Consider the following 21,658-nt stretch of genomic DNA (forward strand, 5'->3'; position numbering starts at 1 on the left):
TCAGCCTGTGTGGTCTGCAGCCTGTGTGGTCTGCACAGGCTGATCATGGACATCACTTTCTGAGTTTTTTTATGGAGTTTTTCATATTTAAAAAGGATCTTGATAATGAAAATCCAATACAAGAATCCAGTCTGAGCGGAAACTGTCATCACTGATTAGCCCCTGCACAGGCTAATCTGGGATGGCACTTCACACGTGCATCAAGCTAAGTTTTTCTTGAACAAGGCTCGTATGGAGAACGCAAGGTTAGCATGTTGAATATAGAAATGCTTGCATGGTTGATTACACAAGAAGGGTAGGCTTTGGACAAGTGTTAACACGTAAATGGTAACATGAAGATGGGATAAAATACACTTATTTTTACTATTTCAATCAAAATAATATGTATCTTACAAGTAAAATGTTTAACTGCATTTAGAGTGTTAGAATGCACCCTGTGTGTTGCTCAAGCATCATCTTCAAACTAAATTAGAACAAAATATGTCCAGTAACATTCCTGGAGAACAACTGACAGAATCAATTTTAGCTTAAACAAGAAATATCTTTAAAAAAGATAAACGGCGTTGATAGTTCAATGAATGAGATCAATGATAGCGAATGTCTATTTCTGTGCAGTTCTTAGCTGTATCACACGCAGTAAGGGATGTTACGTGGAGTTTTCGCGGCTTATTTTACATTATTACATATTGCTGGTCATAAACCTTTAGATACAAAACAGAAAACCAAAAAGAGAATGGAAGTTAATATGAGTCAACCGGCATCACGCGAAGTATCCGTATTTTTAGGCGCGTTCTTCGAACAAACCTGTTATAGTGGTTTGTCGGACATTGCCATTTGATTCGATTATTAACAGTATCGAGAATCATCGCGCTCATGCTTAATACAATAGTCAATATGGTGGAATAATTATTGTTTAATTAATCTAAAATAATAATTATCATTGTATTGTTGAAAACACATTAATAATCTATTATTGACATATCTTAATTATATTGCTGAATATCTTCATTTAACATATTTCTATTCTTAAGAAAATTCCAGGTCACCTAGTTCACGGATAGAGTCTTTATTATATAACGATTATTTTACTGGCTGCGAACTCCGGTGATGAACTGTATATAAACTCTGACTTTCACACACTGGCCGCGAATTGACCCGAAACCTTGCGGGTTGAAATGAAATGCATTAAAGTGAGGCCTCGCTTCCACTGCTCTTTATACTTTTACATGTTAACATGTTGACATGAATATGGAAGTAAGTACTAAATATGAGAACATAGCCTTTAGTATAAACGCTTTTGCGCTGGTAATTCTCTGAAAATAAAAGGTGCACGCACAAACTGTATTTATGTCGAGAATTGATTGTAAAACTGTTCTATCTATTGAGCCTTTTAATTAGAGATAAAATTGTTTCATGCAGTATCACAGTGTTACAAAGACGCGGATATGTTTCCAATGTTTTGGTGTTATACTCAAATCAGCCAATGGAATAAATGAAGTGTATTCATTCGTACCTAGCCGCGGGAAATTTTGTTTGAATATTATTGGACACTTACAAAGGTCAGGTCAGGTGAAAAGCTGGCTTAATACAGCACGCCGAAAAAGTAAAATATTTATTACATTTACTTTTTTTAAATTGAGTTGCAGCGTAATACAATATCAATATGAATACATGAGGCTTACTTTTTCTTCCTTTTTAAAGTCACAATGCTTTAAACTGTATTATTCATGTTTGATTACCTGACCATCACCAGACAAGGCTACAACCTTGCTGAAATCAAATCCAGATTCCTTCAATTTGTTCAGCAGAATGTCCAGCGCCTACAAAATATATTTAAATCATTTAGATACAAAATGTGCCTTAAACCATTTGATCTTTGTGCGAGGAAATCTGGTCTTTAAGCATGTGCGTTAAGTGTCATCCCAGAGTAGCAACAACACTTTCCACCACTAAGTGTCATCCCATGGTAGCAACAACACTTTCCACCGCTAAGTGTCATCCCAGAGTAGCAACAACACTTTCCACCGCTAAGTGTCATCCCATGGTAGCAACAACACTTTCCACCGCTAAGTGTCATCCCAGAGTAGCAACAACACTTTCCACCGCTAAGTGTCATCCCAGAGTAGCAACAACACTTTCCACCGCTAAGTGTCGTCCCAGAGTCAGTAGCATTAACACTTTCCACCGCTAAGTGTCATCCCAGAGTAGCAACAACACTTTCCACCGCTAAGTGTCGTCCCAGAGTAGGAACAACACTTTCCACCGCTAAGTGTCATCCCATGGTAGCAACAACACTTTCCACCGCTAAGTGTCATCCCAGAGTAGCAACAACACTTTCCACCGCTAAGTGTCATCCCAGAGTAGCAACAACACTTTCCACCGCTAAGTGTCATCCCATGGTAGCAACAACACTTTCCACCGCTAAGTGTCATCCCAGAGTCGCAACAACACTTTCCACCGCTAAGTGTCATCCCAGAGTAGCAACAACACTTTCCACCGCTAAGTGTCATCCCATGGTAGCAACAACACTTTCCACCGCTAAGTGTCATCCCAGAGTAGCAACAACACTTTCCACCGCTAAGTGTCATCCCAGAGTAGCAACAACACTTTCCACCCCTAAGTGTCGTCCCAGAGTAGCAACAACACTTTCCACCGCTAAGTGTCGTCCCAGAGTAGGAACAACACTTGCCACCGCTAAGTGTCATCCCAGAGTAGCAACAACACTTTCCACTTTTATGGATTTGTTTGTTTCCAGAAAGCCATGTAAGCAAAATCAAGTTTAGGCTGAAAGTGCATCCCTGATTAGCCTGTAAAGACTGCACAGGCCTATCTAGGATGACCAATTATGCACATGCATTAAGCCCAGTTTTATATGAACAAGACTCAATTATTGGTAGCTGGTAAAGCCTAAACATTGTACAACTTTCATGCAAATTCCACCTACATTTATATTCATATACTTGCTGGTTTACATCCATGAATTAATGAAGCCTCCCTTCAAAATACAAAAACACAACTATTTAAATCTTTTTTATATTTTAATAAAATGATTATCATAATCTTTACCTGGTCTTATAAGAGATATTTTAATAATCAGTCTATGAATCAAGTTTTAGAAATCATTAAGTCATAAATTAATCGAGTATTTGTGTTTAGGAATCTGTTTATGTGATAATTAGTGGCTTAATGGGATGGGATTAATAATAATAAACTATGCAATTATTGAATAAAAGAAATGCCTAATGGTGGTGGCAAAATGGTTCCTAAAATTAATTTTTACTTAATATGAGTCGCGTTCTGAGAAAACTTGGCATAATGCATGTGCGTAAAGTGTCATCCCAGATTAGCCTGTGCAGTCTGCACAGGCTTATCAGGGACGACACTTTCCGCCTCAACTTGATTTTTGGCAAGGAGGGACTTCCTTGAAACAAAAAATACCATAAAAGCGGAAATTGTCGTCCCTGATTAGCCTGTGTGGAGTGCACTGGCTAATCTGGGATGACACTTTACGCACATGCATTAAGCCCAATTTTCTCAGAACAAGACACATATAAAGAATGACATCCTGACTACAAACCTTGACCCACATGGCAGTAGGAGAGGTTACTGTGATTTTATCGCAATGGATATGGGCTCCATTGACAGTTCTAAAATGGAAATAGTAAAAAATAGCCTTTTTATCACATACTGAGCTATGCTAGTCTCTTTGTCCGTAAATAAAATGAACATACGTATTTCAAATGATCTGCAACATATTTCCTTTCAAAATACTATAAAACAAAAGTTAATTTAAGCAATCAACCCACACTCAACACAATATTGCAAATAAACTGTGACTTTTGTGTGTGCATGTGCACACGAGAATGCTGTAAGTAGTAATTTAGACAACATACATAAGCAAAAAATAACAAAAAGATTGAAAACAATACCCAAACTCAGACAGGTCTGTATCAAACTTAACATTTTCTTCAATGATAACCTGCAGCTTTTCATTTACAGCGATGGCTTTTATCTGAAATTAGAAATGAACACCTTCTTTTGCAACAGGGACAATGACAAGACAAGGTTTTAGCAGCAATTTCATCTTCAGCTAAAACAGGTTGCAGCAAAAATTGCTTTCATAGAGGTCATATACAAATTTAGGTAATTCAACTGTAAAAGTTTAAGCAAAATCTACCGAGCATTTAAAGTGGTGTTGAAAACACAAAATTTAAGAAAATTCTATATTGGAAAAAATATGATTTAAAAGTAAAACAAGAGCTGTCTCCATAGGATGACATAAGTCCCCAATAAACGCTTTGATAGAAGTTATGAGCATTTTTCAAAACCATAACGCGGACCCTAAGTTCAAGGTCAAAGTCAAAGCTAGGGGTCAAAATTTGTGTGCGTATGGAAAGGCCCTGTCCATTTACACATGCATACCAAAAACAAATGTTAAATCTGAAACGACATAGAAGTTATAATCATTTTTGGAAACCTAAATGCAAAGTGTGACGGACAGACAGATGGACGGACGGACAGATGGACAGTGCGATCACTATATGCCCTCCTTTGAGGGCATAAAAAACAACAACTCAGGCCAAAACTTGTGGAAGCCAAAATTACTTTCTTTACAATAATCCACACATTTTGACAACCAGGAAAGTTTAAGTGCATGTGATCTACCCAACAATTAGTGTTAAAACTTTTATGAATTACAATCTAAAAAAAAAGCTAGGGACAAGTAGCACCAGAACATCTACCAAAGTATGGGTTTTATACAATTGCAAAATATTGTCTTCTGTATAGAACAAAGGGTTATCAATTTTAACAGATTGCAGATTTAATTCATCATTTTAGATCATGAAAAAAATGTTGTTTTTCTAAGGATCTTATAAATTGCAATAGGTAATAACTAATATAGCAAAAAGGCCAATAGACCCTTCGCATTATGGCTTAAAATAAGATAAAAAGCTCTGCATTTACAGTGTAGAGTTATACCATTTTATCCGTGCAAATATGATCAAAAGAAACATGAACACAATTTTAGGTTCTGCAACAAATGCAACTAAATGCATTGGTATAAATAATTAAAGACAGGTTGAAAACACTAGCTTCAGGATAGCTAAAGAAACTTCAGCGTACAGTTTATATAGTATTGACAGACCTGTAAAGTCGCGCCAGTCAAAAATCATAAAAAGGGACATTTAAAGTTATGGTAGCCAGAACTAGCTTCAGGACAGACCTTTGCCTTTTGGCTTCATTTGTGCATATATAAGGACAGACCGTAGGATAATTGTGATTCATAATAAATATTAAAGCTTACACATTTATTGGGTAGCCTTAAAGTACTGGGACACATTGTCAGTGCACACATACTGCAGTTACATCACATGCTATGATTTACTGGAGTGTAACCTTACTGGGAGTTGCGAACAGTGATATTCAACCTAAAATTAAAAATGTCACAGACACTGCTTATAAAACTTCTTAAATGCTATTTAATTAACTAAATGTTCATCAATGTAAACATACCTGCTGTGTACTGAAATCAAACCCAAGATAATACTTGTCTGAAGCCATTGCTGCTGATAAGCATAAGTTAGTGAAAACTAAACACAAGATAACCAAATAAGCGCACTCTGGATCAGCAGACGATTTATTGCAACGGAGACCAGTTTGACTTCTTCGTGGCCAGCTTGACTTGTTGCCGATTTGACTTGTTTTATTGTAACAGAAAGTAAAATGTGTGTGTTTTGGAATTAGACTATTTGACATATCATTTGAAGAGCACTTCTATCCTCCAGTGACATACATATATAAATCACCCTTTGTCTAAGGTGAAGTATTTTACATTGATTAATATGTGTTAAATTCGATTGATTAAAATTTTTGAAAGACTTGTGTAGACTTTGGTAAACACGGAAATACAAAAACAAACCGGCCCAACAAACCCAATGTGAAAGCATTTCAAACAGTTAAATGTTTTGAAACCATTGGTTGAATGTGTAAACTAACAATATACATTTTTTGCATAGTTAACTTATTAACATTTTTCTAATGCTAACATTTTACCAAAAACAATACACAAGATAAATGTTTTTTATGAAATGTGAAAGAGAGAACGGTTAAGGCTTAAGCCATTTCATTTGTCATGTTTATATTTGTTTGAGTCCTTCATCATCATGTGTATACTCAGCTTCATGATATAAGATGTAATATCATATATCAAGCAAACAAAGCATATATATACATGTTTTTCTTATTAAAAGCTTTAGTAGCCTTCCATTTTAGTACCCCCCCATACAAAATAAATAAATAATATCCCTACCTGTGCACCCTGGTTTTTTTTCCAATGAGACCAGAAATGGGCCTATTTTTTATTTTGGCCTCAGTGTCGTAAAATATAAAAAGTACATTTAAAGTTATGGTAGCAAAAACTGGAAAGAAACCTGCACATTGAAAATAAAGCCTTTTTTCCTATAGCTAATATATGTACACGCTTATTTAAATTGTGTAAATTTCAATGTTACCATTTATATATTATATACATGTATTTTTTCTGTATTTCACTACAGCATATTAATTGCATTTCAAATGATCGCAAATTGACTCTTTTGAATCATTTAATATGATTAATTAGTTCCTCACAAACAAGGACAAAACATGAGCCATGCTCTGTGAAAAAGGGGTTTAATGCATGTGCGTAAAGTGTCATCCAGGATTAGCCTATGCAGTCTACACAGGCTAATCAGGGAGGACACTTTCCCCCTACACTGGATTATTGCAAAGAATAGACTTTCTGTTAACAAAAATACCATTAAAGCTGAAAGTGTCGTCCCTGATTAGCTTGTGCAGACTGCACAGGCTAATCTGGGACAACATTTTACAGGCACATTCATTAAACCCCCTTTTCACAGAGCACGGCCCAATATACACTGACGATCAATCTGGCTTTTCCTGGTGAATCTTCCAGACTAAATGTCACATCGACTTCTATTCAGCTCAAATTTGATGATGGTGGACAGCTGAAAATAAAAACATGTTAATTAGAAACACCAAGGTAAAATATAGGAGAAAAAAGCAACTTTTTATGTCAATTGACTGTCTGGTATGAAGTTTTAGCGAGTTATCATAATTGTAGTCCGCACAGGCTAATCTGGGACGACACTTAAGGCACATGCTTTAATCCACCTTTTCACAGAGCACGGTCCATATATACATGTATAAACAAGCCATTTTTCTCTGCAGTTTCTGGGGTGATTTGGTCGATCATTAACTCTGCCCAGATATTATGACTGTAACATTTAAGCGTAATTTCAGAAAATCTGTGAAAAACTTTAGCTGTATCTTTTATGTGAGATATGTCTATAATGTGTTATTGTTTTATTTTTCAGTATGATGTGATTACAATCTGATGTAATGCAAACAAATGACCTCTTTATCTTCCAACATCATGGCTGAGAGGAAGATAGTGTTAGATCTCACAGAACTGCTTCAGAAAAATGGTATAATCAGTATGTTTTGCATGTAAACAGGCTTGAAGTCAAAAATATTTAATGTAGCCACCAAAATATTATACAATAACATAATGCCACTGGAAAGACACATAGTGCAATAAAATAGTGAAAATATTACTCAGGGTTCCGGTATAACTTTGAAGTTCCGTTGACTTTAATACTATTAGCATTAAAAGCTGACAAAGCAAACTTGAAATAAATAAATAGATGGAAATTAATAAAGAGTAAAATATAATAAATTTATATAGTGGCAATTGCAAATTAAGTTAAATATGAAAAGGTTGACTAAGATCAGTATTGTATTTTTAGAATGATATTTATCAACTAAAAGCCCTAGTGCAAATTTCATTAAAAATAGACATGTTAATAAAATATTAAAATTTGAAAATGTACCCATTGTGTATCACCGTTTCATTTACAGATTTCGTTATGTTTGTATATTTTTTGTATGTATTTGCAGCTGATAAAGTGTTATCTGGAGAGACCAAGCTCTGCTTGACAACCAGTTCTCTGGGTATCATAGCAACTAGCTTGCGTAAGTTCAGTGACAGTGCTAATGAATATCCGTCTGTTGGCGGCAAGAAACTGTCGGCACAACAGCAGGCAGCTGAGTTACAGCGATGGAGGGAGCATGTCAAGACTCTCTATGACTTTGTGTTGAAGGTCAAAGCTCTTAAGGTACATGTACATAGTGAACCATTTTAATAATTATTTATATTTTCAAAATATGAGTTAAGTGCGCTTGAACTTTGAAATTGTTTGTGTGAAATATTTGATAGTGCATACTATTGATCACTTCCTTAATTAAGGTTTAAATTATGTTAATGGATAAATTATGAAAGCAGACATCTTCAATTATGATAACATTGCGAAATGTTCACAATCATCCTGTAGGGAAATATTAAAGATCAAAAAGCATGCCGCTGTTAATTGCTCCTTTTTTTCTCCCCCATCCTGTCCCTTTGAAATGATTAACACTCAAAAATCTAATCTTTACAAATTTAATATATTTTTTGCAAATATTTGATGAAAAAAACAAAAACTTTTAACCAGAAATACCTGATTAACAAGTATAAAACTAAGAAAATGCATGGATTTTGTACTTCATTAAGTTAACAAGACTATTTCTTCTCCAGCCCCAGTTCATCCCTCCATCCAATACACTGCATCAAAAACCAAGTGTTTCATGTGGGCTTGACATGTCTTGTCCCATGTTTGATGTCTTATTCTTCAAAAAGTGTTAAATAATTAATTATACTTCTCACAAGTTACTATAAAAATGTGATTGCCTTTGTTACAGGTGCTTCATGGTACAAACACGATGCGTTCCCCGGTGATGATTGCACGATTTCAGAGCGTGCAAGTGCTGGAGATAAAAAGACTTCCCATCCATATGGTGGAGGGACTCTCAAAACTCAGGGGCACTCTCATTGAGCTCAGAGTCTCAAAAAGTCTCCAAACTTTGATGGTAATGTTATCTGGTCACAACCCTTTTACTAAGCAATCCTCTTGGAAAACTGGACTTAATGTATGTACGTAAACTGATGTATCAGATTTCCCTGTGCAGTCTGCACAGGTGAAACAGGGATGACACTTTCAGCCTCTATGGTGGTTTTTGTTTGAAAGGTAGACTCTTCTTAGAAGAAATCTATTTTAGGCGTAAATTGTTTTCAATGATTATCCTGTGCGAACTACAGAGGCAAATCTGAGATGCCTCTTGGCGCACATACATTAAGCCCAATTTTCCCTGACCGAGGCTCACTTTATTATTTTAAGCTTGATTACTTTGAAAGTCTTTGGCATATAAACACTCTTGTGTTTGTTTTCTTGTGTCTTTTAAAAGATCCTAAGAACCCTGCCCAGGTGGAGATAAATCCTGTGACCTTTAGGTAGCAAGGCAACATATTTATCCTAATTATACTTTTGCATTCTTTTGCGATCTCGCTTCTTGATATGTGTTCCTATATGCTGTTAAATAACTTGGAAACATCACCCACATGATATGGTTGAACACGCAACCCAAATGATCGTATTTATTACTATATGATATTGCATTCATTTTCTTTATGTTCATAATATATCTTATTATTCTATATCCAATAATTTCATCTAATCGGCATTCTTCATATGTACCACGTGACCGTCCAACATATTCTGGTATTGTATCCAAAAAGTCTGTATTTTTTCCATATTGGACAGTTGAGTACAAGTGCACTAAGCAATTGTTTTATAACTATAAAAGCCGTTACCGAGAAAATGTATCCAAATGTACTATAATCGACTCACACGGGCGCTTGTCTTGAAAATAGCATAGATGCAATTAAAGCATTTTAAAATCAAAACAAGAGATGTGTTTGTCAGAAACACAATGCCCCCTAATGCGCCGCTTTTTTAACCAGGTTTTCCGAAGGAAAAAACTGGTTATTAGATTGGCGAATGCGGGCGGGCGGGCTGGCGGGCGGGCGGAACAAGCTTGTCCGGGCCATAACTATGTCGTTCATTGTCAGATTTTAAAATCATTTGGCACATTTGTTCACCATCATTGGACGGTGTGTCGCGCGAAATAATTACGTCGATATCTCCAAGGTCAAGGTCACACTTTGAGTTCAAAGGTCAAAAATGGCCATAAATGAGCTTGTCCTGGCCATAACTATGTCATTCATTGTGAGATTTTAAAATCATTTGGCACATTTGTTCACCATCATGGGACGGTGTGTCGCACGAAAGAATCACGTCAATATCTCCAATGTCAAGGTCGCCACGACTAAAAATAGATTTTTTTAAAAAACAAACTTACAAAGGGGGTTTATTTTGTTTGTTCATTTGTTCAGTTTGAGTTTTCTCCCTTTATCAGATTTTTTTTTCACAATGAAAACCTGGTTTTGTGACAATTTTGTCCCTTGTTTCTTTTTTTTTACCTTTGACCTTGACCTTGACCTTTCACCACTCAAAATGTGCAGCTCCATGAGATACACATGCATGCCAAATATGAAGTTGCTATGTTCAATATTTCAAAAGTTATTGCAAAACTTTACTGTAATATTTATGTTGTTTTTTTTGTTGTTTTTTTCCTTTGACCTTGAAGGATGACCTTGACCTTGACCTTTCACCACACAAAATGTGCAGCTCCATGAGATACACATGCATGCCAAGTATGAAGTTGCTATGTTAAATATTTCAAAAGTTATTGCAAAACTTTACTGTAATATTAAAGTTTTGGGACAGAATGACAGACAGACAGGTCAAAAACAATATACCCCCGATTTATCAATCCGGGGGCATAATTAAAATGAAACAAAGAGCTGAAGAAAGGGATATAGAATAAAAAGCTTATTAGACGTTTAAACTGTACAATACGTGATATATTTGGACTCGCACACAGTTTGAAGTCATATTGGACTCGCCTTATGGCTCGTCCAATATGACGTCAAACTGTGTGCTCGTCCAAATACATCTCTGTATTGTACAGTGAAACGTCTAATAACCTATAATTCTTAGTCATCATGTGAAAGAATGTTGGTTTTGAAAACAAACAAAAAATAAATAGTGTTTTTATGCCCCCTGATTGAAAGATTTGGGGTATATTGTTTTTGGCCTGTCTGTCTGTCTGTCTGTCATTCATTCATTAATTCATTGTGTGTGTCCCAAAACTTTAACCTTGGTTAAAGTTTTGCGATAACTTATGCAATAGTGAAGATAGCAACTTGATATTTGGCATGCATGTGTATCTTATGGAGCTGCATATTTTGAGTGGTGAAAGGTCAAGGTCATCCTTCAAGGTCAAAGGTCAAATATATGGCTTCAAAGCAGCGCAATAGGGGGCATTGTGTTTCTGACAAACACATCTCTTGTTTTGTTTGTTAAATAGTGAACAATGATTTCTGAGTTTTAAAAATAAAACAAAAACATACCAACATAACAGTATATTATTTATCTACTTGTGCCGGTCTTTGTAAGTGTTACAAGTATTGGTGAAGTAGATTTGATGGCTTCTGCGATAATAGCATTCAATGCTCATTTTATATTTTCCTTGTATGGTTGTAGCACTTGACTGTCATTAAATTACAATTATTTGGTAGCCAGTTCTGTCCTCATTATGTGTCAAGTACTGTTTGCATACATGTCAACAAGGATAAATATATTTCAAGGGGTAATGTTGATGTTGTATCAATTATTCTGCTATTTCAAGAGGCTATTTCTTGATGGCGTTTAGAATACTGTAACAGCACATCTTTGATAATATGTAGACAAAAACACTCTCATAATATAATCTTTTGAATGTGACAAAAAAACAACATTATATGTTTTCCATCAGTTCTTCTGTCCTTGTGTCAGTCTGTAAGTTTTGGGCCAATTTCTCATGATAAATAATTATCCTGGAGTAAAACTCCATTGTATCAAACTTAACATTTTCCTTGGTTGAACTCAACTTTCAAAAATTTTAGAATTGTGCCATGCTGATGCACATTTTGGTAATCAGTGATTTTGAAGTTAAAACTGATTTATTTTTCTTTTAATAAACTGTGAGACCAAGAGTTTTTGTATTTGGTTGGGTAAAATCTACAGTGCTCCTCTGAACAGAAATGTTATTGTTAAAATAATACTTTTTGGTCAAAATTAGCCTTGCCTCGTGGGTAATGGTACAAAAAAAAACTTTGATTTCAAAATGCCTTCTTAAATATCCACTTAAACCGCAAGGAGCAGCGCTTTCATTTTATGTATGAAACATCATTAGGGGACCGGGTCCTAGATTTTTTTTGGAAATTATTTCCCAGGGGTCAAAATTGGGCATGCCTCAGGGGTCACGTGACATATTAAGACAGACTTTCATTGCAAAATAAAATTAACAATTCTGTCTATGCTACTGCAATACCAACATGATTTATATTTGTTATGTAATATCAGAAAGCAGTTCTGTGCAGAGATTATTCAAATGATATACCTTGGATCAATTTTGCCCATGTCAATTGGTGTCACATCATTAATATTGACTAATAGGAAATAATTATAAAAAATGTCTGAAACACCAAGGCATAATTAAAGATTTCATAATTGGTTTATAACAATTGGTAGTCGTCCTTTACAAAAAATGTCTGTACTATACATTTCAGTCAAAACTGACCTAGCTATGGCAGTTGGGGATCACATGGCTAATAAATCATGCTTTCAACTTTATTAATTAACTGTTTACCACTTAGGTACGTATTTTAAGCATTTGTTGTCCCTTAGAAAGTTAAATTTAATTAAAGACCTTTCTTACGGGATTCAAGTTTTAAAGGCTTCATTTCTTACCCTTAGATACTGATGAGCAGCAGAGACCATAAAACCGGAACAGACTGCGAGTAACTCACACTCTGTTCTGTTGCAGGCTGTTCTGGTTTTATGCTGTTTGCACATGGCCATTTTCACTTTGCTTCTGAGTGGGAAAGGGTTAAACAAGATACCAGTGTATAATGTATGATCACAGTGTATAATTGAGTCTTGTTTTTGGAAACACTTTCTGCTTGTATCAAATTGTTCATTTTAATGAAGTCTCTTCATAGCAAAAATCCAGTTTAGGCAGAAAGTGGTGTCCCTGATAAGCCTGTGTGGACTACTCAATTGTTCTTTATTCAGTTATGCATTAAATCTACATAATTATGTGTGTGTTACAGGATCTGTTGGAGATATGTGGTGGAGACCGCAGCTCTGGTCTAGTCTGGCCCCAACTGAAGACCCTCTACCTCAGCTATAACTCCCTGAAACAGCTCGACACATCCCTGGTACAATCTGCCACAGCTGAACTTGCATGCTTGAAGACCTTTTGTAATCCTAAAAAAAGAACCTCTGTCTGTGTAAATGGGGCTTAATGAATGTGTGTAAAGTGTCGTCCCTGATTAGCCTTTTATCTGGGATGACACTTAACGCTTGTATGGTCTTTTTTGTTTAAATGAAGTCTCTTCTTAGTGAAAATCCATTATAGGAAGATAATCTGGGACCTTTTTTATGCAAATGCATTAAGCCATGCTATCCCTGAGGTACACTCAAATCTGATTTTATTTCTTGAAAAAAAACACTTCCTCGGTAGGAAGTGCTATAGGTCAAACTTGGACAGAGTAATGCAATATTTTCAGCTTCTAGACCTGGGCCTGTTGTAAGAATGCTGCCTTAGAAAAACTTAAATTTATTAAATTACTTAAGTCTCTGGCAATTTAGGGTTAAGGTCCTTTCACCTTTTCACATTACACTTTTTATGCCCTCGGTAGGGTGGCATATAGCAGTTGAACTGTCAGTCCGTCTGTCTGTCTGTGTGTCCGTCCGAAAACTTTTAACATTGGCCATAACTTTTGCAATATTGAAGATAGCAACTTGATATTTGGCATGCATGTGTATCTCATTAAGCTGCACATTTTGAGTGGTGAAAGGTCAATTTCAAGGTCATCCTTCAAGGTCAAAAGTCAAAAAATACAATCCAAGGGAAGCAATAAGCTTTTAAAGGGAGATAATTTCTAAACCTGCCAAATGATATATTGAAATTTTATTTCAAAGCGGCACAATAGGGGGCATTGTGTTTCAGGTCCATCCAAAATAACCCCGTGAAGGGGCTCGTATGGACCTGTAAATAAACTCTGAACAACACACACACGCACACACGCACACGCACACACACACACACACACACACACACGGGCATTGTGTTTCTGACAAACACATCTCTTGTTATAACAAAAAAAAATATTTAAAATTATGTATTGATAAAATTATACATTGTTTGATCTGTTCAATAGCAGAATAGATCAGATTTTAAATAGAAAGTTTGACCCTTTAAGTACAAGTGAAGTTTGGATTTCCCTTGAAATCTTTGTGAAAACTGGCCCGAGTCCAATTTCCGGGGAAAAATGGAAATTATGCTACATATAAAATGGTAAGAATTATTGAAGAGTAGTTAAAAGTTAAGTCCCTCAAAACCAAAATCCATATGAACAGGACCCTTGTTAATACCCAACAGATACTATGGTCCGTTTTTTTTTTGCCCTTAATGTTTCATGTACAAAATCCTTATTATACTGGACTGTCTGAATTCCAGATACCAAGCAATGGCAGCTGTACATTTCTTTTTTTCGGTCTATGTATTTTCCTCTGTAAACCAAACAGTGTAGGCATTATGCCAATGGACAGTTATGGATTTTCTTCTGCTTGAACTCTGGGGCGCGTGTATTAATATATTAATTATAGGCAGCAGTTATAAGGATTCTAAATAATGTATAGTCTATAGTTAGTTCAATGTGTATTTCATATTTTGTAATTGTGAACAACAAACGCAATAACCATTAGAATATTTTTTTAATTATACAATTTAATTGCGTGCATTTTGTATAGCTATGCTTTAAAATGTTTAGTCATTTATAATGATGTTATTGTGTAATGTTAGATTAAGATCTGCGACAAATTATCACGGTTCTCCTTTTCTTTCCCCCTAACTGCCCCACTCTAGTGGTCAACAGTTTGACCAGTTCAATAGGTCTTTAGTGTAGAGGGGTTTCACTGTGTTGACTGTTGTTGTCCCCTACTGGTGAAACCGGAGGGGACTTATGGTGTGCACTCTGTGTGTCTGTGAGTCTGTCACACTTTTCTGGATCCTGCGATAACTTTTAAAGTTCTTCATAATTTTTTCATGAAACTTGAAACATGGACAAATGGCAATATGAAGATTATGCACGTCATTTAATTTTGTTCGTATGTCAAGAATTCTGGTTGCTATGGCAACACATAGACTAAAAATATTGCTGAAAACGGAGGATCCTGCGATAACTTTGAAATTTCTTAATATTTTTTCATCAAACTTGAAAAACGGATAGATTGCAATATGGAGATTATGCACGTCATTTCAATTTGTTCCTATGTCAAGAATTCTTGTTGCTATGGCAACAAATAGACTAGAAATATTGCTGAAAATGGTGGAGTTTCACCGGTAGGGGACCATATATTGCTTGACAACAGTCTTGTTTATGAATGGGACACGTGGTGAGTGTATTTTATTGAATTTTTGTTGCAGAGGTTCGTTCCATTTGTAGAGGTGTTGGACTTGAGTCACAACAATTTATCGCAAACACAGGACTTCTTGAAGGTAAATTGGGGATACACTTTGTGTTGAAATTACTTCAAATTAAAGGTATGATTCCGGAAAATGCAAAATATGTTTGGGTAAGTAGGTAGGGGAAAAAAATGTTTCCAAACCTTTTTTACATGAGGATTTACTGAAAATAAAGAACATTTGTGTGTGATTGAACAACATTCAAATCTAACACACTCTGCACATATAGTACAGACCAGATTTTAAATGGACTATATTGTAAACTATATTATGTACTATCTTGACATGTCACTATGAATACACAAAATATACTTATCATGAATGACAATATTTTTTGTATTTTCTGTATATTTAGTAATCCTTTACCATATCTCAGTATCTGAAATGAGTACTCACTTTGAGACGGTTCACTTCTTTCATTAACTCACATTCACTTCTTTCATTAACTCACATTCACTTCTTTCATTTACTCACATTTACTCAATATATTAGATTCCCATCAATCTTGACTCTCACAAGTATAATACTCAAGTAGGATAATTGATGTATGATTGAATCACATAGTTTAGCCAATACAGATTCCTGCGGGTACTTCTATATATAATTATCAGCAATACATAAATAATATAAATTAAGTATTCATATGCGGTCATTGGTCATTATATTATGACATGGGGAGTTTTATTTTCAGTGTTTGGCTGAGTTAGTTCGAGTGAACCTGGGTTTTAACATGCTGACTTCTGTGCCGGAATTCTTTGGAGGGTCAAGGCTCCGGACTGTGGTATTGCGCAATAATCAGCTGGATAACTTGCAAGGTCTGTTCTGGATAGGAATGTTAACATTTCATGGATGTTTGCAATGCAATATAGATTAAATCTCTGTATATGAACATACTTCTGAAGTTCAGATCAATACAAAAGCAAGTTATTAAATAAGATATTTGTTATACTCTTGTCAGGCATAAGTAATAACAGAAATAAATGTTAATTATCATAGTATACTTTCAATAATCAACAATTAGAAATTCTGATTTGAAGGAATTAAACCATGACCATTAACATAGAAATAAATGGGCAAAAAAACATTAACTGATAAATGTGTTGGCAATTGAAGTGAGAAGTTAATTATGCTATGCCTGAAATGCTAACCCTTAAGACTAGTTTTGTGTTGTTAATTGGTTAGTTGGACAAGATTTTTTCTTTTTTGTCTATAGACAAAGCCAAACTTATCACACAACTGAATGTATAAATACACAAAAAGTGTTACTTTATAATTACTAAATAACATAGACTTAACAAGCCGCTCTACTACCTATTTGCAGGCATGGAGAAGTTGAGCATGCTAGAGGAGCTAGATGTTGCAGACAATCTCCTGATAGAACATGACAAGTTGCAACCAATAGCAGGGCTCAACCGGCTTATGGTGGTACGTATTTAAATAAATACACACATAACAACTGCATAGGTGGAAATATAAAAGAAGTTTTAATTTGCATTTTGCATTTATATTAGGGTTGTAGCTTTGCTTGTGATGGGTTATTGACCCTTTATTTCATAGTGTAGTACACTTTCACTGAATCAAAAGCAATGTACTATCATAATTCAATCTTCTTCCAGCTATGTGTGAATGGCAATCCATTGAGCTATAAGACTAACCATAGACTGCTAACAGTTCGCCAAATATCTCCACTAGCGGGTGTCGGAGCATTTCTTTTGGATGGCCAGAGACTATCCCAGGAAGAGCTTGCTGTGAGTTGCTGTGGAAACCAATTAATGGGCATTCCCATTCGATCAAGTGTTTGTGATCCTTTAATGGGGCTTGATAACCAAATCTAACTTATGACAGAGCACAATTGGGGCACACTGCATAGAATAACTTAATCAAGACTTCTGGAAAATGTTTTCATACTCTGAAATCATTCTTGTGAGGTGGTTTGATAACTTTATGTGACATATGTAATCTCTCTGGCATTGTTGTCCTTAACAGTGCATATTTTGCTGAGAGTCCAGCATTTTCTACTGACATTGGGTTTTATCAATCTTTTGCATACAATATGAGCCTGGATCTGGGAAAATGGGGCTTAATGCATGTGCGCAGTGTCGTGTCAGAGACAACATTTTTTGCCTCAACAATGCTTGCTTAAAAGAGATTTTCTTTAAACAAAAAATAAAAGTGAAAGTGTCGGACATGATTAGCCTCTGTGGACTAAACACACTGGCATTTAGCCCCTATTTGCCACAACAATACTGTGGACTATACACACAGGCATTTAGCCCCTATTTGCCATGCCTCTGTGGACTATACACACAGGCATTTAGCCCCTATTTGCCACGCCTCTGTGGACAATACACACAGGCATTTAGCCCCTATTTGCCACGTCTCTGTGGACTATACACACAGGCATTTAGCCCTTATTTGCCATGCCTCTGTGGACTATACACACAGGCATTTAGCCCCTATTTGCCACGCCTCTGTGGACTATACACACAGGCATTTAGCCCCTATTTGCCACAACAATACTTTCTTCAAAATTGCACATGTTACAAAAGTGGTTCAAAGTTTGATTAGAATATGTTGAAAAGCTTATTTAGTAAAAACATGCATGTATGTTATTGTTTTGTCTATTAAAAAGGACTCTTTCTGTTTCAACTTATGGCTTTTACATCCGGAGGATTCCAGGTTTTGAAGCAAAACAGGGCACAAGTGGTTCACCAGGAATTTCCAGATGAGAGCCAGGTAGACAACCAAATAGCTGAATCCCAGCTGTTTCCTAGTTCACACACTTCAAAAAAGAAACACGGGCACCGACGCAGGCCGAGTAAAGAACGCATTCCAAAAATTGCAGACATTGAAGACTCTTTATTAGAAGAACACAGTTCAAGTAAGATGTTTTTAGAACTGCTGAATTTGTTGAATTGCCTCTAGTTTAGTAGTTCTTTATTTAATGGCTGAAAATTGGGCTTATTGCATGTGCGTAAAGTCTCATCTCAGATTATCATGTGCAGTCTGCTTACATATAACTCTCGGCACATGTAACAAGTCTCATCTGAGATTATCATGTGCAGTCTGCTTACATATAACTCTCGGCACATGTATAAAGTCTCATCTCAGATTATCATGTGCAGTCTGCTTACATATAACTCTCGGCACATGTATAAAGTCTCATCTGAGATTATCATGTGCAGTCTGCTTACATATAACTCTCGGCACATGTATAAAGTCTCATCTCAGATTATCATGTGCAGTCTGCTTACATATAACTCTCGGCACATGTATAAAGTCTCATCTCAGATTATCATGTGCAGTCTGCTTACATATAACTCTCGGCACATGTATAAAGTCTCATCTGAGATTATCATGTGCAGTCTGCTTACATATAACTCTCGGCACATGTATAAAGTCTCATCTGAGATTATCATGTGCAGTCTGCTTACATATAACTCTCGGCACATGTATAAAGTCTCATCTCAGATTATCATGTGCAGTCTGCTTACATATAACTCTCGGCACATGTATAAAGTCTCATCTCAGATTATCATGTGCAGTCTGCTTACATATAACTCTCGGCACATGTATAAAGTCTCATCTCAGATTATCATGTGCAGTCTGCTTACATATACTAGTAACTCTCGGCACATGTATAAAGTCTCATCTGAGATTATCATGTGCAGTCTGCTTACATATAACTCTCGGCACATGTATAAAGTCTCATCTGAGATTATCATGTGCAGTCTGCTTACATATAACTCTCGGCACATGTATAAAGTCTCATCTCAGATTATCATGTGCAGTCTGCTTACATATAACTCTCAGCACATGTATAAAGTCTCATCTCAGATTATCATGTGCAGTCTGCTTACATATAACTCTCGGCACATGTATAAAGTCTCATCTGAGATTATCATGTGCAGTCTGCTTACATATAACTCTCAGCACATGTATAAAGTCTCATCTCAGATTATCATGTGCAGTCTGCTTACATATAACTCTCGGCACATGTATAAAGTCTCATCTAAGATTATCATGTGCAGTCTGCTTACATATAACTCTCGGCACATGTATAAAGTCTCATCTCAGATTATCATGTGCAGTCTGCTTACATATAACTCTCGGCACATGTATAAAGCCCCGTTTTCCAAGAACACTGCTAAACACAAAACTTTACCAAATTTTCAATTTTCTAAGTATAAAAAGGGCACATAATTCTGTCAAAATGCCAGTCAGAGTTACATAACTTTGTCTGCACAGTCCCCTTATGATAGTTAGTAAGTGTTGCAAGTATGAAAGCAATAGCTTTGATACTTAAGGAATAAAATGGACTTAAACACAAAACTTAACCAAAATTTTCAATTTTCTAAGTGTAAAAAGGGCACATAATTCTGTCAAAATGCACGCCAGAGTTATCTAACTTTGCCTGCCCAGTCCCCTCATGATAGTAAGTAAGTGTACCAAGTTTGATTGCAATAGCATTGATACTTTCTGAGAAAAGTGGACCTAAACGCAAAACTTAACCGGACGCCAACGCCGATGCCAAGGTGATGACAATAGCTCATAATTTTTTTTCCAAAAAATAGATGAGCTAAAAATGTCTATCCAGTGTGGCTTAAGCTAATCATATTTAAATTATTAAGCACCAACTGTTATACTTTCTCCATTTCTCTATCTCTATAAATATCTTTTAATACCAACATCAACCTGTAAATTATTACTCATAGCTATTGCTTTCATACTTGCAACACTTATTAACTATCATAAGGGAACTGTGCAGGCAAAGTTATGTAACTTTGACTGGCATTTGGACGAAATTATGGGCCCTTAATACTTAGAAAATTGAAAATTTGGTTAAGTTTTGTGTTTTGGTCCACTTTACCCCTAAAGTATCATAGATATTGCTTTCATACTTGGAACACTCGCAAACTATCATAAGGGTACAGTAAAAGGACAAGTTGCATAACTCTGGTTGTCATTTTTACGGAATAATGGCCCTTTTTTGACTTAGTAACTTTAAATATATGGTTAAATTTTGTGTTTCGATCCACTTTACTTCTTAAGCATCAAGGCTATTGCTTTCAAACTTCAAATACTTTCATGCTATCATGAGGTTACTGTACCTGGCAAGTTGAATTTTACCTTGACCTTTAAATGAACTTGACTCTCAAGGTAAAATTATTAAATTTTGCTAAAATTGCCATAACTTCTTTATTTATGATTAGATTTGATTGATACTTTGACAAAACTACTCTTACATGACATACCACAATAGACTCCACCCAAACCATCACCCGTGTCCCCCCCCCTCCGAATCCCCCACCCCCGAATCCCCCCCCCTATTTTTTTTTTTTTTAAGATCATCTCACAAATGACCACCACACCCTCACACTAATCCCCCCACCCCACCCCACCCACCCCATTTATTTTTTTTTTGAAACATTAAAAAAAACACAAATATTTATTTTTATTATTTTATTTTTGAAATACCGTCCAACCATCGCACCCAAGAATCCCCCCCCCCCCCCCACACCCCCCCACACCCAATTTTTTTTTGTCATTGCAATTTTTTTTCCGCATTGGAAAGATAATGTAATAAATGTCCACACCCCCACACTATACACCCCTCTTCACTCCACCCCTCCCTCCTTTGTGATTGAAATTGAGAGTCCCTTCACCTTTTAAAAGAAAATAGATGAGCGGTCTGCACCCGCAAGGCGGTGCTCTTGTCTGTCCTGGCACCTCTTTTATATTCTATTCATTCTGTTCAGCTAAGACAAAGAAGAAAGACATGTAGAGTCTTTGATACCCCTTATTATAAAATACAAAATACAATAAAAGCGGAAAGTGTCATCCCTGATTGGGCTGCGCAGACAGCATAGGCTAATCTGGTAGGACACTTTACGCACATGCATTAAGCCCAGTATTCTCAGAGCAAGGCTCTATCAATTAACATTGTAACCTCAAGTTATTGTGCTGGCTAGGAGTGACCCCTGCTGTGACCCCTGGCTCCTCCTACATGGAGGACAGGAATGTTGCTGTGGAGATAGAGACCATGAGGGAACATCTCCAGGACAACTGGCTTAAGGTCAGTCTA

At 36.0% G+C, this 21,658-nt stretch overlaps 2 protein-coding genes across 10 annotated transcripts in view; one reads left to right on the top strand and one right to left on the bottom strand.

The window, feature by feature from the left end:
- Positions 1-5,663, bottom strand: part of LOC127852846 (xylulose kinase-like) — a 35,537-nt gene extending 29,874 nt beyond the window's left edge. Inside the window, 4 exon segments of the mRNA XM_052386859.1 lie at positions 1,740-1,820; positions 3,578-3,647; positions 3,930-4,012; positions 5,515-5,663. Of these exon segments, the coding sequence (XP_052242819.1) occupies positions 1,740-1,820; positions 3,578-3,647; positions 3,930-4,012; positions 5,515-5,562 (282 nt within the window). The 5' untranslated portion in view covers positions 5,563-5,663.
- The window catches only part of LOC127852844 (serine/threonine-protein kinase 11-interacting protein-like), a 43,953-nt gene continuing 27,958 nt past the window's right edge, over positions 5,664-21,658 (top strand). For 8 of the 9 annotated variants that reach the window (XR_008036285.1, XR_008036287.1, XR_008036286.1 and 5 more), the window contains exons 1-11: positions 5,664-5,819; positions 7,377-7,487; positions 7,960-8,177; positions 8,800-8,967; positions 13,154-13,261; positions 15,535-15,606; positions 16,265-16,388; positions 16,895-16,998; positions 17,190-17,321; positions 18,253-18,454; positions 21,546-21,649. Coding sequence is in view for 2 of the 9 variants with exons in the window: in XM_052386857.1 (XP_052242817.1) it covers positions 7,412-7,487; positions 7,960-8,177; positions 8,800-8,967; positions 13,154-13,261; positions 15,535-15,606; positions 16,265-16,388; positions 16,895-16,998; positions 17,190-17,321; positions 18,253-18,454; positions 21,546-21,649 (1,308 nt within the window). In the remaining 7 variants the exon portion in view is untranslated. Of the gene's footprint in view, positions 5,820-6,899; positions 7,043-7,376; positions 7,488-7,959; positions 8,178-8,799; positions 8,968-13,153; positions 13,262-15,534; positions 15,607-16,264; positions 16,389-16,894; positions 16,999-17,189; positions 17,322-18,252; positions 18,455-21,545; positions 21,650-21,658 lie in introns of all 9 variants that reach the window. The other variant, XM_052386858.1, reaches the window with a different exon arrangement.

The sequence above is a fragment of the Dreissena polymorpha genome, chromosome 12 (genome assembly GCF_020536995.1).
Source record: "Dreissena polymorpha isolate Duluth1 chromosome 12, UMN_Dpol_1.0, whole genome shotgun sequence".
NCBI classification, from domain to species: domain Eukaryota; kingdom Metazoa; phylum Mollusca; class Bivalvia; order Myida; family Dreissenidae; genus Dreissena; species Dreissena polymorpha.